At 39.2% G+C, this 15,526-nt stretch overlaps 1 protein-coding gene across 1 annotated transcript; it reads left to right on the top strand.

Moving 5' to 3' along the window:
- The first annotated feature begins 369 nt into the window (after positions 1-369).
- slc6a13 (solute carrier family 6 member 13) lies at positions 370-15,304 on the top strand. The gene is made up of 15 exons (XM_018675934.2): positions 370-540; positions 4,462-4,671; positions 5,199-5,333; positions 6,517-6,657; positions 7,073-7,154; positions 7,447-7,579; positions 8,560-8,694; positions 10,372-10,475; positions 10,711-10,835; positions 11,200-11,312; positions 11,521-11,658; positions 12,031-12,133; positions 12,571-12,671; positions 12,955-13,125; positions 13,775-15,304. The coding sequence occupies exons 1-15, from the start codon at positions 534-536 to the stop codon at positions 13,937-13,939; spliced, it is 1,863 nt and encodes a 620-aa protein (XP_018531450.1). The 5' UTR covers positions 370-533; the 3' UTR covers positions 13,940-15,304.
- The last annotated feature ends 222 nt before the right edge of the window (positions 15,305-15,526 follow it).

Below are 15,526 nucleotides of genomic sequence, written 5' to 3'. Positions count from 1 at the left end.
TCATGCACAAATTATTTAAAGTTTACAGGGTTTGTGGATGATGCATTTTTGTTTCTTTAAATCTTTTTCAAACCTTCCCCAGTAATATTTGACATCATTGCACATACGTATACACATGTGTTCATGCTGTGATACACAAATCAAATGTGACCAGCCTCTCCCCCATACTTTCTGGTTATTCTCTGGAGAGAAAGGCCCTGGGAGAATGTGTGTGTCAAAAGGTTACGCAATCAGCCCACCACGCTGAGACAGCACAGACCTCTAGTGTGCTGTGGTGAGTGAGTGTGTGTGTGTGTGTGTGTGTGTGTGTGTGTGTGTGTGTTTGTGTGTGGGGGTGTCTGAATGGAATTGGATGAAGGGGGGGTCTTCAGAGAGGGGCAAGGCAGAGGGAAAATCTGACTACGGGCTGCACCAAAGTTTTCAGTCTCTCAGATCTCCGCCCCTCCATGCATGTTATATAGTGAAACCTGAAACGACAAAAGGCCTGTATTTGGTGCCCTACTCTCTTCTGGAATCTGTCATTGTACAACATTATGAAAGGTGAGTGGCTTTGATCGGATTTGTTTTTTGGTCACAGATGGATAATAATTTCACTTACTGCTGAAAATGAACTCATTCACAGTCATCATAGGATTTTATTTGATTATTTTTTATCAACAGCAGAGCTCAGTAAAGCTCTTGCTTAAAATGATCCCTGGCATATTTCATTTCTGAGAGATTTCTTCGGTGCAAATAAGCCATGCATGGTTCTTCATTTTGCCCAGCTAATGAAAGGCCTGCTGCATAGAAACATGACTAACATTCTCAATTGCAAAGACTGTGCATTTGGAAATCAAAACTTGACTATTGTAACTCAGTTGTTATATTCAGGACATTTTTATGCAGCACAGTGCTGATAATCATGCTGCTTCATGCTGTAATCAGAGCCATGTGACACTCAGTCTTACCTTATCTTAAGAATTGATAGGAAATCACACCAAATTATAGAGCTTCATCAAATGTTCATAACTTTTGCAGCAATCATATTTTTGTGTGTTTTTGTTAGTATTCAGCCTCACATGTTGAAACTGTAAATCTTCACTATGTTCAGGTAGATGTGTGACATGGATGTCCTTACTTTATGTAACTGATCCAGTTATGTATTAGCCTGCAACTATCCAACTGTGGGAGCTTTGGGGCACAGGACTTTATGAATATGTAACTCTGAGCAGCACGTGTTTAGAGGAAGCACCAAGATCATTGCCTTTGTCCATGAGATGCCATGAAGGCCCACAGGATGGGGGGACCATTATTTTCCATCCTTGGGCTTTTATTCCTGCTTTGCTAATGATAAGACCAAGAACCATACTAATGTCTGACTTATCTATTATTATACTCTTTAGTGGTTTTTCACTGTCTCCTTGATTGCCAAATCTAGACTTTTTATGTCTCAACTTGGGTCATTCACACTGGTTGAGTAATGGTGAACATGTAAAATTCTTATTTGTATCAACTCTAAACAAAAGGTAGAGGGAGAAGGGATGTAATGACGAACCCACAAAGAATTATCACGAGACACTGCAGTTCCCTTCAGCTCTGCAGAGTGTAACTTAACTGCTTTCACTCTTGCTTCTCTCATCAACCCTGTTTCTAACCACAGCAGGCAACTGTGTTTCACATTATTTTGACAGACAGCCAATGTTAGCAATTAGCTGGTGAGCACAGTGGAGCATTAAGGAACTAAAAAGACAGATATTTCCTTCATTAGTTGGTTGAGAGCTAAAAAAAGTGAGAGAAATTTGGATTTACATTTATCAGGAGAATGTAAATTCCAAATGAATGTTTAAGTTGCTCCGTGAATGCTGGATGTGTAAATAAGCAACTATGCTAACAAGAGTATATGTACCATCCCTTTTGGTATGACCCAATTCTGTGTCACATGGTAAGAACCAATTACATATGGTGTAGGCTAGTAAATTAACATTCAGTTGAAATTATTTTGTCACACAACATATTTGAGCATGTAGGATAGGAAATATGTGATTTAAATGGCAAAGAAATTTCATTTCTCACTTTTCTGAAGAGATGTAGAAATGTACCAAGTGTGTGTCAGTACACTGTGACATTGCTGCTGGGTGTGGTTAAAGATGCAATAGAGCACAGTTCATACCACACTTTCAACCAAAATGGGAAATATGCTTATTTGCTTTCTTACTGAGAGTTAGGTGAGGAGATCGATACCAGGCTCAGGTGTGTACTGAAGCTAGAAAGCATACGCTAGCTTAGCATCATTTGGAAACAGGGGGAAACAGGTAGCCTGGCTCCAGTGAAGGTTAGAAAGTGTGCCTACCAGCACTCCTAAAGCTCACTAATTCATTTATTTGATCCATACAAGTTACAGTTTTATGGTGGACTATTCTCTGTGAGGGTGCAGGCACTTGTTGCTGACAAGGTGCTCTAGAAACATTTGTAACTGCTACATCTCAGCAAGAAAGCTAATATGCTAATATCCTAAGAGGTCGAACTATTCCTTTAAGGACCATGCCTATATTAAACTTAGCAACCCATTAAAATGATATATATGCAATGCAAAAGAGCACACGTCTGCTAAATCAGACAATCCTTCACTTAGTCAGTCACTCATTCAGTAGGTCAATCTGTCAGTCACTCACTCAGTCAGTTGCTCAAGCAGTTCACAGCTTTTCAGAGGGAGGTGAAGTTGGCGCTGTTTCCTGGGATAAAGCTCCACGGTGCTTTGATGAGGTCATTCTCAATCTTGGCATATTTTCTCACAGTGTGCCTGTTCTTTAAGAGCATATGTGTGAAAGCCATCTAAGCCTGATTCTGCTACTCTAAATAATGATAATATTTAGTCTCACCTATTAAAAGGGATGTGTTTGAGTGAGGTATTTGGCTCACATGCTGAGTTCCCCAGCATCCACAGAGTAACTACGAAAAATTAGGCAAACTGTGATCTGGCTGCAAGGCCAGTGAAGACTCTCTTTTGCCAGCACAGTGAAGAGGGGCTCCTCTGCTTTTGTTACATTAAGCCTTCATTCCCACCAAGTGCCTTTTGAAAACAAGGGGCTCTATTTTTACCTCAAGCCACAATTTGGCTCCAGCTCTGGAGATTTTGGCTGTTGAAACGGATCCAACCCCTAACCCCATGCACACAGCACATACAGTCACATTTGTGCTCCACCTCTGCCCTTTGCCAGTAGGAGCACATTCCTAAAAGTGGCTTCACACAGGGCTACTGGCTAAATGGGATTTCCATCCCCTGTGTTGTTTTCAGAACTGAACTCAAAAACACAGGCTGCTTCAGTGGTCCCATGAGATGAGGTCACACAACGTGTAACGTGTGTTGTGCGGGTGTATGAAAGTAGGATAAGAGGTTTGGTGCCAACATGTATTCATGTAGCTCAGTTAGTTTGAGCAAGTCTCCTGCAGACTGATGACCAATTTGATTGAATTTGGACAGTAAAAGACATAAAAGGGTGACAGGAAAGCTGGTGAGAAGCCTGATATTATAGCTCATCTAAACATAAACAGACATATTTGGCACATCATGCACATAGTGGGAATTCTCCTTGAGAACTAGCCAAGGTCCTGAAATTCTTTCTTCTCCCTCCTGGTCTTAAGTATATTTAATCCTCAAACAGACCTCCTTCACTAGGCAGGGCAATTGAATTTATATAGCACATTTTATTACAAGTGAAATTAATGTGTTTTACATTAAGATAGCAGAAATCAGCAAGGAGCATGTGGAGAAAAAATGCAATGTAGGAAAAGAAGACACACACAGAGACAAACATGCATTGACGAACATATGCACACGCACAGTAACATATCGGTAGCTTAGGAAAAAAATAAATAAATAACACAGTTTAGGCACCTATGTACTATAACTAAAAGCACCCTCACCTGATATAGATCTTATTCTACTGTATGTACAATTAGAAAACTGACACTTATAGACCCAACAGGTGCAATTGAATGACACTCAGTGAGCAGGTCAGGAGGAGCCAAACCGTTAAGTGCTTTGAGGACTCTTAAATGAAATTTGAAGTTAGATCCTTTTTTCATTGGGGGCCAACGTAGTGATATAAGTACCTGAGTCTTTCTGTTATGAGTGCACACATAAAGACTCTGGTTACTGCACTTTGAATTAGCTAGAGTCACCTTACTGGATGCAATTTAGGGCTTACTGAGCAAACTGTGCAAATTCCACAATGGTGAAAAGTGCAGGCTAACAATTCAGTAATAGAATTTACTCAGTGTCAGATAAATCATACTGTGATGATCATCTGTCTCTTTACCACTCAGATGAAGAAGTCTTGCTGTACAATGGACTTGTTGGGATGATGATTTTACAGCTGCATGGTGCCCTGTGATGACCCTGCAGGTTATATTTTGTTCCATTTTGTCTTTGTAATTTTTTTTTTTTTTTAACACCTCTACTCCTTCTGATGTAACCCTTAGGACACACAGGTGAAATGGAGAACACGTCCAAGGTGGAGCCCTCCAACGGGCACAGCAGGCCCCTGGACATTGTGCCCAGTATGGAGGAGAAGATGACAGACAGGGGTCAGTGGGGCAACAAGCTTGAGTTTGTTCTGTCAGTGGCTGGAGAGATTATAGGCCTGGGGAATGTCTGGCGTTTTCCCTATCTTTGCTATAAGAACGGAGGAGGTGAGTGCTGGAATTATTTATCTCTGGTTTGTTATCTTGTTGCCTGTTTGACACATAAGGTTGAGTTTGAGGTTGAGTTCTGGCAGTAGAACTGCAACCAGAAACTTTGTAAATAATAACATAAAGAGAATGTAATGGTATAGCACATGGGTTAATGTGTGATCTATTCTGAAGAGGACCATTGCAAAATGAAGGTCATAGTTTACTGAAATCAGGAAAGATTTTTTTTAAGGCAGCCAGTTAGTTAATGTCTAACACAGGAGATAACACTAACAAATAATAACTCTACCAATAATATTCATACTATCATATGTTCCTTAGGAAGTAAAATATTGTTAAATGCAGCTGTAGTTAATGGAGGGTTTCTGATTTCCTTGACTTTGGTTATTTTTCATTTTTATCTTCCTGCAAAATCATTTTGCGTCATTTTCTTGCAATTTGCATCTGTCTCTACTATTCTACATTGCTTGAGAGCATAATGAAGCCATCTGAATGAACTCTTCTTTTAATCTGTGTGCTTATATCAGGTGCCTTCTTTATCCCATACCTCATCTTCTTGTTTGCTTGTGGGATTCCGGTCTTCTTCCTGGAGACAGCTCTGGGTCAGTACACCAGCGAGGGAGGTATCACCTGCTGGAGGAAGATCTGCCCTTTGTTTGAAGGTAATATACCTATTCACTGATCATATAGGCAATTTAATTTATGTTTAGCATTCTTAAAAAGGTCTTTACACCACCAAGAGAGGATCACACTCAGACTAGAGGTTTTAGTGCCATACACTCCCAACATCATTAAGATGTTTCCTGTGCTTTGTAAAAGTTTGTGTGACGGCTCATTCATACTCATGATGTTTTGAATGTAAATGTCCAATGATATAATGTTCACAGTATGTGTGCTATTCTGAGACAATGAGTTTCTTGTGAAGATACATACAAAGATTTATGATGACAGAGCAGTGACAATATCTGTACAGCAATGTGGGATGAAAGGAATTTCAGTGTATTTACGTCCATGCATCATTTTAAGCCTGATGTGTTCACCGTGTGCGTTTGTGTACAAACTGTATGCATGCCATACAGATGTGGGAGGGTGATGGATGTAATTTTAATGGCTGGAAAGCAACCAACACTGGCTAACATCACAATTCTCCAAGGCATTTAGCATTCAGCTGCCTTCAAATAAGTCTGTAATCAGCTGTAATCATAAGCCACTGAGGATGGCAGGTGGGGGAGAGTCGAGTCAGGCACGCAATCATGTGTTGGAACAAGAGTTTAACCTAAAAAAAAGAAAAAAAGGAGTATATTATAATTTAGCCTGCATGTAATTTACTCTGGTGCAGTCATTTGAAAGGGCAGGAGCGGTGAGCTGCGGATGGGTTTAATCAAACACTGGAGAGACTTGCTTTTTCCAAGGTTAAATTATGCCTCTTTGTCAATAGTGAATGGAACTGTCAGGGAGCTCTTGTCACTGATTCTAAATCATTTCTGTGAGTCACTTGAGAAAAAGTACAATAACTGCTTTCATGTGAGCTTATGAATACATTGCAAATTAGATTGAATTTGTAATGTTCTTAAACTGCTGTTAATTACACCATTGCAACCAAACAATAGACTCCCTACAACTCCAGGTGCGCTTGTTTAATGGCATCCATGTTGCTTTCGAGTGACAATGTGCCTGCAAGACAAATGCCTCATCACAATATTATATTGAAATATATAACTCATGAGTTCCAGGTGATTGCAGTCTGCACACACTCTGGCATCAAAACCAAATGCAGAGTTTCCCAAAAGTGATAATGGCTGTTTTGTACTGCTTATTAAATTCCAACTTGTTTGTTTGTTCCAGGAGTGGGTTATGCCACCCAGGTGATTGTTGCTCTGCTGAACATCTACTACATCATTGTGTTAGCCTGGGCCATCTTCTTCCTATCCAACTCCTTCACCTGGGACTTGCCCTGGGCCTCCTGCAACAACTCCTGGAACACAGGTAATACACTCCATAACAGGAGCCAAAATGTTTAGTCCACATGTAACCATATATTTAACCTGGTGTCTCTGTTTTGGCAAGCTAATGGAGGTACGTACAAATTTGGTTAGAAAACAATTCTGTGATGGGGAACTGATGGCAGAGCCTGTTGCTGGTGTTAAATCATACTCTTTTTAGGCCAGATTTTGGTAATAGTTATAATATATTTTGTTATTTTCATTTTTCTGGTCTTCCCCTTCAGCACTTCATTAATTTATAGTTTTATTTTATTTGTAGGAAGTGAGTGCTGCTGCACTTCACTTTTCTGTCTCAGTGGTGGCATTGTTTCACTTTCCTGTGTGTAACTTGGAAACCTCAGAGAAAGCTTGGATTTCTTCACAGGGCTGAATGTCTTTTTGTCTTTCCTTCATTCAAGATTCCTGTATGGCATTTCAGAGGGGGAATAGCTCCATCAGTCACCATGAGAACGCCACCTCTCCTGTCATTGAGTTCTGGGAGTAAGTGCCTTTTTGTTTGGCTATGTCCTCAAATGGCCTTACGTGCCAGCAAGTTCACCAAGTATTCATCTAAACAAGAATGTTTTAAAAATGTATGGTTGTTACTCTCAATACAATTTTTACCACTAGTTTGAAAGTTTGACTACATGGCCTTTGCTTCTCAGTACCTAAGAGCAAGACAAAATGCTATAGAGGAAAAACTGTCAATATAAATACACTGAATGTGATACATAATTAATTCTAAAGCTAGATAAAACATTTCAGATGTGTCTCCTACATGTGTGTGCTCCAGGCGCAGAGTCCTGAGAATCTCTTCTGGTATTGATCACATTGGCTCTCTGAACTGGGACCTGGTCATCTGTCTGGCCGTCGCATGGGTCATCTGTTACTTCTGCATCTGGAAGGGAGTCAAATCCACTGGGAAGGTGAAACCTATCCTCCATTCATGACAAATATTCACCTGTTCTATTGTTGGTAATATTCTGCAACCTTTGCACTTAAGAAACTTTTTCAGCTACTTAATTCTGGTTTTGACTGATAACCTTTTGCTGTATGGCTAGGCCTTTCCTTTCACATGCAGGAAGTGGTGCGTTTTATACAGTATTTTTATCATGTGATGCCATGTTTTTTTGAGAATAATGATAAATAATACAACTGAGCATTCAGCATAATCAGTGTAATAATCACATTGGCTGTATGGGAAAAGATTGGCACCAGCAGAACTTGAAAATTCACAAATAAAAATCCTGACCACCAAAAGTGTCATGTTTAGGGGCTGAGGACACAGGAGAGGAACCCAAGTGCAGACACAGGGACAAGGCTTTTGGACTAGAGAGATTTATTTCTACAAAGGAACAAAAGATTTCTCAAACTGGTACAAGTCCAACAAACAAAAATCTACAGGACAATGGGCAAGGTCCAAAACACAAAAGTTCAAAAACACAGGGGGGTAGCCCAATACAGGAGCACACAGGACCACGCAAAACCTAACAACATTCAGTCCACTGACAACTTAAGAGGGGAGAGATTGGACTATATATACACAGGGGAATAATGAACAAATTGAACATAGGTGTAACGGAAAACAGGCGGGAAACAGAACAAAGATGTAAAAGAGGTAAAAGCGCAAAATACACTCCAGGGAAGTAGCTACCAAAATAAAACAGGAGACACAAGGGAGGTGGAAACCAAAATAAAACAGGAAACAAAGTTGCTGAGGGGACGGGTCATGACAAACAGTAAAGATGCAAGATCTTATAGTTGTATTATCTGTACAAAATCATTTTAAAGCTTTATCACAGATTTAACAGTAAAATTGGAACTTTTTGCCTGAACAAACTCACAAATATGAAGAGAGGAAGAAGAAGAAGAGACTGGTATAAATGTTGCTGTTTCTCTTCTGCAGGTGGTTTACTTCACAGCTACCTTTCCTTATGCCATGTTGCTGATCCTGCTGATCAGAGGGGTCACCCTGCCAGGAGCCTCCAGGGGAATCCACTTCTACCTCTACCCAGACCTTGGACGGTTATCTGACCCACAGGTAAATATATGACCTCATGTCTGCCAGTATTTAATGCTTTGTAAAATGCTTTAGTGCTTCAGTATTGGTAAAACTGGAACGAACTGGTACAGTACCGCCTTGGGATGACCACCCCTACAGATACATTATGAACATCCACAATGATATGGTCAACTCACCCACACTGACAGTTTATTTCAGAACATAGAGTAACTAAATGTCCCAGGTCATGTCATGCTGACCTGTCCTCCCAGACTCCCTAAAGCTTATGCCATCTCTGCAGTTTCATTTCACAAATAAATTACACATCACATAGTGCAGCCTAGCAAAGCTGTTGTTGAATGTAACTCTGTTGCAAATAAGTCCATTGTGTCAAATTGAGTAGTGATAACTCTGTGAATAGTCTGATCCCAGCTTATTTTTGCTGCCCACCAAGTGGCCAATAAAATCATTTTAAGGAGAAATCCTGTGTGACTTTATGTGGCAATAACATCACATAATATCCTTCTTTTCCTCTGAATATAAATGTAGGTTCCTTTAAAGCACCTTAAACTGTTTTAACAAACAGCACTGCCACCATTTTTTCTCAGGGGGACAGGGTCATTTTAAAATATGTCCAGCTGAATGTCAAGGACTTATCTTCTGCTCCAGAAAGAGAGTGAATTAGGGATGGTGGTGGTAACAGGGACTTAACAATTTCTTCTTTCCTTGCTGTGAGATTGCAACCAGTGTGAAAATCCAAAAGCGAGGCCCTCTTCAATCCCTCTCAGGGCTCTGGGGATGAATACAAGTCCTGTATGTGCAAGCCAAGACAAGCTAGGCTGGTGGAGTTGGTACCTTGGGAGTACCTGCTTTTGTGTTATGTTGTGTTGAGCATTAATGTTGTTGGTCAGACCCCCAGTCAATGAGATCTTCAGTCCTGGCTGCCAGCTGTCCAAAACATGCCCCAGTGCTCTGGGAGCACTTTACCAGAACTGCAAGGATAAAGAGAAACCTAATTTAAATTTTGAAGTGCGAGTGAGTGTTCAAAGAGAGGGTGGAAAAGTGCTGCACTTTATACCTCAGAATGACTGAGATGGATAATAGGCTTTGCAGGGTGGATGATGTCAGGGTGGTGGGGTTGAGAGGGTGAGTTTTGGAGTAAGGAGTTTTGGGGATTTGATAGATGCACTGGGAGGTAGATTGTGTTTTTTAAAAAGAGATGAGGTGGTTGAAGTGGAGGTAACACTTTCAATATGAAGGGTAGATGGGAGGCTGTGTGAAAATCAAGCTCACAATGAACACCACTGAGTTTTTTTTTTGTTGTTGTTGTTGTTTTAAAAAGGCTTCACAACGGGTTTTCTGTGAGTCTGGGGCTCGTGTGGTGGAGAGTAGTCCCCAACATTTGATGACATAAGAATATGATGTTTTGTTATATTACCTTATACGGTTAAGATGTTCCTTGCCATTACACACATGGGTACATCTTCCTAAGTGATGAACCCTCAGTGCATCATTTTGTAATACTGTTAATCAGTTGTAAGCATGCAGACCAAACTAATTTTAAAAAAAGGCATCCTGATAACTGGTTACACTTTGTATTTGTTACCATGATCAGCTGATGGTTCTGTTTACACGCTTACATGCTGTAATTCTCTCTGTGTATTTTCTCCATTTTGACATTTTTCCATTCCATTCCATTTTCTACTCTGTCCTAAGGTATGGATGGATGCTGGAACTCAGATCTTTTTCTCTTATGCCATCTGCCTGGGCTGCCTCACTGCCCTGGGAAGCTACAACAAATATAACAACAACTGCTACAGGTATGGACTGAAAAAATAATGCTGTTGGCATTATGATCAACTGTACCATCTCTCTACTCTGTCTTAAATATTAGTGAAGCTTAATCTGTTGTTAGTCATTTACTTAGTGTATGTGTCTTACACTGCCATAAGGGAATTAAAATCTCAAGGACAGACAATGTTGGGTACTGTTTTCTCTATCAGATGACACATAAAATTTCTGTTCATCATATCTCCTTCTCTGTGTTGTTTCCAGGGATTGCCTGTCCCTCTGTTTTCTAAACAGTGGCACCAGTTTTGTTGCAGGCTTCGCCATCTTCTCCATCCTGGGCTTTATGTCCTACGAGCAGAATGTACCCATCTCAGAAGTAGCTGAATCTGGTTGGTGGCTCTTTTATTTTATGAAAATAGGTCACTGCTTCAATATCATTGCTATTTCCACTGATTCATTTTGGGTGAATTACTTTAAAAGACTTAGGATATGAATCACATGCAGTGCATTGTAAGTTTGTGTGGAAATACACAAAGAATTATGATATCAAAATGTATTTGAAGCTAAGGGAATCAATAACAATTGTCAGTCCCAAGGCCACAATGCAAAACTCCCACTTGAATTGATAGTTTTGAGCCTCTTAAAAGCATCTTTTAATATTTTTTATGATATTGATGATATATTAGATGATATGTCACAATTTTCATGAGCAAGAATGATCAATAAGGGACATATGAACTCTGTCTAACTCAGGTCCAGGTTTGGCCTTCATAGCCTATCCCCGAGCTGTGTCCATGATGCCTTTCTCTCCTCTGTGGGCCTGCTTCTTCTTTATTATGATAGTCTTCCTGGGACTGGACAGTCAAGTGAGACTAACATATGCACCACAACTACACAAATACACAAAGAGAGGATTCAGGTAGTACAGTAATACAGACATAACTCTTGCTGCACAGGCACAAATTTCACTGGTATACTTTTTTGAATAGGTCAGCAATCACATATACTAACATGCACACACATACAGAAACATTTATACAAATATCTCACACTTCTTGTTTTTCTCCCAACCAGTTTGTGTGTGTGGAAAGCCTGGTGACGGCCATGGTGGACATGTATCCCTCCACCTTCCGCCGTAAAAACCGTCGGGAGCTCTTCATCCTGGCAGTGGCTGTGGTATCATTTCTCATGGGGCTCATCATGCTGACAGAGGTGAGTCTCTGTGACCCCACTTTTTACAGTAATCACAAAATAAGCATGTCATTTTTCAAGGTGATATTTAACAAGCTTAATGATGACTGGCATTAGAGTTATCAGTTATAATAAAAGACTCTAAATAGGAGAATGAAGGTGAAATGGCAGTGCTGGCTCAATCAAGGCCTTTAAGTGAAAGCAACAGCAACAGTAAATTCTCCTAAAATCTGTTTGTGTCCAGACAATTGTGAAGAATTGGCTTAAAGAACAAAGTGGATCAGTGGTTTCCATAACATGAAGCATCTGGGCTCTTCTCTTCATTCGTCTGCATGCAGGTTTTCCTCAGCTTGTTATGCCTATAGAGTTATAAACCCATGTTTGTCCCCACAGGGAGGAATGTACATCTTCCAGCTCTTTGACTACTATGCAGCTAGTGGGATGTGTCTACTCTTCGTGGCTATTTTTGAGACTGTTTGCATTGCTTGGATTTATGGTGAGTATGTTACCCGGGAAATTCAGGAATGCTTGAAGAGGGGGGGTTAAAAGACAGAGACTTTAGTCTCACCAGGCACTATTCATCCTCATCCACTCCTCTTTCAGCCAGCCCATAACAATTAAAGGCTCTCTTTTGTGTGACACATAGAATAGGAGGCTGAGGTTTAGTGAGGGGAGTGTTATTTGTATTAGATGGTTTATTTTTAATGTTATAATGAATTAAATAAATTATAAGAAATCAATTATTTGTGCTAAATATCATAATAAAGTAGCCTAATTACGTACCAAGCAGTATTTGTTTAATTCATGAAGAATATTAATGTGATGTTTTTCTTTACATCTCTGCAGTTCAAACAGAGTGCATGTTGATACAGATGATTGTTAGATATTGATGTAAGTCTCCACTGCATTTCCCTTATTTCTGCCTTATTACAGGTGCTGACCGTTTCTATGACAACATAGAGGACATGATTGGTTATCGCCCCAGCCCTGTCATCAAATACTGCTGGCTTTTCTTCACCCCTGCAACATGTTTTGTGGGTTTTACACTCATTCTCAATAAACAACATGTTTTACTACTTTCTTGAAAGAAGAGCACCCTCTAGTGGCCAATGTTGAAAATACATTTGAATTTGCAAGTAGCCACAAATAATGCCTTTTTTCTATATTAAAAAAAATAAGTTCATATTAAGAGTTAAAATGAGGATAAAGATTAAAATCAACTATTTACTTAAATGGCACTACAAATCACACTTTTAATATACTTAGCACTGATTTAAAATACAACCATGAACACATTGTTATTGTCTCTGTTACCAGGGAACCTTTGCCTTTGCCTTGATCAAGTACTCACCTCTGAAGTACAACAATGAATATGTATACCCCTGGTGGGGCAATGGGATAGGCTGGATCCTGGCCCTGTCCTCCATGCTGTGTATCCCTCTCTGGGTGGCAGTGAAACTCTACTACACCCCTGGAACACTGAGAGAGGTAAGTTTCCCCTAACAACTGTCCTTTTCAGAAGCTAATTCTCAGCTCTGTTTCAAAAGTGTTTTTTAGCATCTTTAAGCTAATTATCTTTGTTTCATGGCCTGCAACTTTAGTGTTTAGATCACTGCTCACATCAGCCTAGTTCTGAGCAGGCAGCTGTTTTCAAAGCTCTGATAAACCCATTATACACGACCTTCTCAGCGCAAAATGGCTAAAATGGTCCACTAAAATGGTGGACAAAATTACTGCTAAGTTGCTGCACGTAATGGAGTGTTTTGCACCTTAAGAGCCAGATATTTTCCTCAGGGATTCGTGCAAACCAAATCAGAGCACAAAAAAGATTCCAAATTAATCCTGTTGTTGCTCCACATCTCCTGATGTCAACCATAATATCTTTATAATGTCTTAACATGTCAGTGTTATGTTTACATCTTATTGCATTGCCCCCAAGTGGTCAGAATGCATAAATTAGGCAAGATCTTACAAAACTGTTAACGCATAAGTATTACAATTACCTTAAATTCTTTTGAAAATAATCAAATGCAAGCTGGTAATCTAATACTGTATAAACCATTAGCCATCAGTTACTTACATATTACTCATGTATAACAATAATCAATTTAAATAATAATTAGATTTGTGTTTACAGCGCGTTGCCATCTTGACCACTCCTTCCACTGAGTTACCGAAGACAAAACAAGAGCAAGAGAAGCTGCTAGCCATCTTTGCCGCAGATGGTGACAGCCTCCAACAGAAAGCACCTCCTACTAAGGATGGATACTTCCCTGTTGATGAAAAAGAGTCCCATTGCTAAAGACCTGAAGGTTGAAATCAGAGCCTTAGTAAGGGGTCAAAGGTCACTCCTCAACTTTTACACTCTGTCTGGCCCCTTCCCAACTCTTTCCGCAATACCTCACCAGACGAAGTGGCAAAACACGCACAGATGCAGAGTTTAAGAGTCACTTGACCTGTAACTACTGATCTGCTGCTGGAGTTTTCTCCTTTGTATGCTGCCTTCAACATACAGTATGACAGTGTCAATATTCTTATTTAAAGATTTACATCCTTTTTAGGTGAGCTGGTTATCATATCATTTGCCAGTGGCAGAGTCACATGTACATTTGAAAAAAATGTTGCCATTGTTGTTACACAATGGCTAGGAATTTACATTTGATTGTGTCTGCTTTCTAAGGAAGCATTTTTTTCCTGTTATGGACATCTCTAATGTTCAGTAAAATGACATTCCAGTTACCTTACTGAGCCTAACAGCTGTCTGCTGCAGATGGAGCATAGAAGGTGTGACATGAGTGCACAAATCGTAAAGGTTGAGTTGAAGAATATATGTGTGTGTTCAAATGCAATTCTGTATTGCACAACTGTAATGTGTATTCACTTCAGTCACACCTACAGTTGTGTTTTTACTGTATAGTAGTAAGATATCATCTCAGGATGTAAGATTTTCCAATGAAACATCCTACAAAAACATACTAATGACCAATTCTTGAGAATCCAAGAAGTTAAAATTTACATTTAGCTGAACTGACCACAACTTATCTCAATTAAGCTTTGCTGTTATTTCATATTAATGTTACTGTCTTCATTGATTCAATGCATGTTTTTTTCTTTTGCTTTTCTGATTTTTGCAGAACTGCATGAATATTGTACATGCTTTTTGTTTGACTTCTGATTATTGATATTGGTTATATGATTTTAATCCAGTTGGTTTTGCCTCATTTCTAATGCACTGAATTGTATGAACTAAAAATGTAAAGTGCCTGAAGGAGACAGCTGTGCCACTTAGATAATATGAACAGAGAAGGAAGTCATGGTTGAAGAGATTCATTTCAATGTGAACATCTCTCTCATCATTATCTCTAGTGTATAATAATGAACGTCAGCCTGCTTCTCTTTAGTTGTTTAGTGCTGGAATGAATATATGATAATTGATTACTGATAGGGAAAACTTTTACATATGTAACTTTTATATGCTAAAATTATTTTTTATGACTGAATAAAAATATGTTCATTTGAAAAGTACACTTCTATTGCAATATATGTTTATATTTTATGGGTCATACAGTTTGTTATTCAGTACATGAATGATCATTTACATCACAAAGAATGTATGTGACTTAACTGTGTCTATTTTGATGATTAAAAAGGAATATTCTAAATTTCAGCAACATCGTCCTCATTTAGAATAACATCATAATCTCAAATAAAAGGTCAGAATTGATATTTGATACCTCATTTGTTTTCATGTAATCCTTTAAGAATTTAAGAATTTAGGGGTGTTATGATGTATGTGAGATGATGCCATACCTGTTATAAACAAACTAATAGAGATACATCTGTCACTTGAATTTTAGTTTCAGTTTTATATCATGTCCTCTCTGTGGCA

Source organism: Lates calcarifer, linkage group LG10, assembly GCF_001640805.2.
Source record: "Lates calcarifer isolate ASB-BC8 linkage group LG10, TLL_Latcal_v3, whole genome shotgun sequence".
Classification (NCBI taxonomy): domain Eukaryota; kingdom Metazoa; phylum Chordata; class Actinopteri; family Centropomidae; genus Lates; species Lates calcarifer.
This window is presented reverse-complemented; position numbering and strand designations above follow the sequence as displayed.

Bases quoted from the DNA above. Each gene is read 5' to 3' on its own strand.
- slc6a13 (XM_018675934.2), top strand. The intron at 7,155-7,446 runs GTAAGTGCCTTT...TGTGTGCTCCAG, and splicing joins CCTGTCATTGAGTTCTGGGA to GCGCAGAGTCCTGAGAATCT. The intron at 10,476-10,710 runs GTATGGACTGAA...TGTTGTTTCCAG, and splicing joins TATAACAACAACTGCTACAG to GGATTGCCTGTCCCTCTGTT.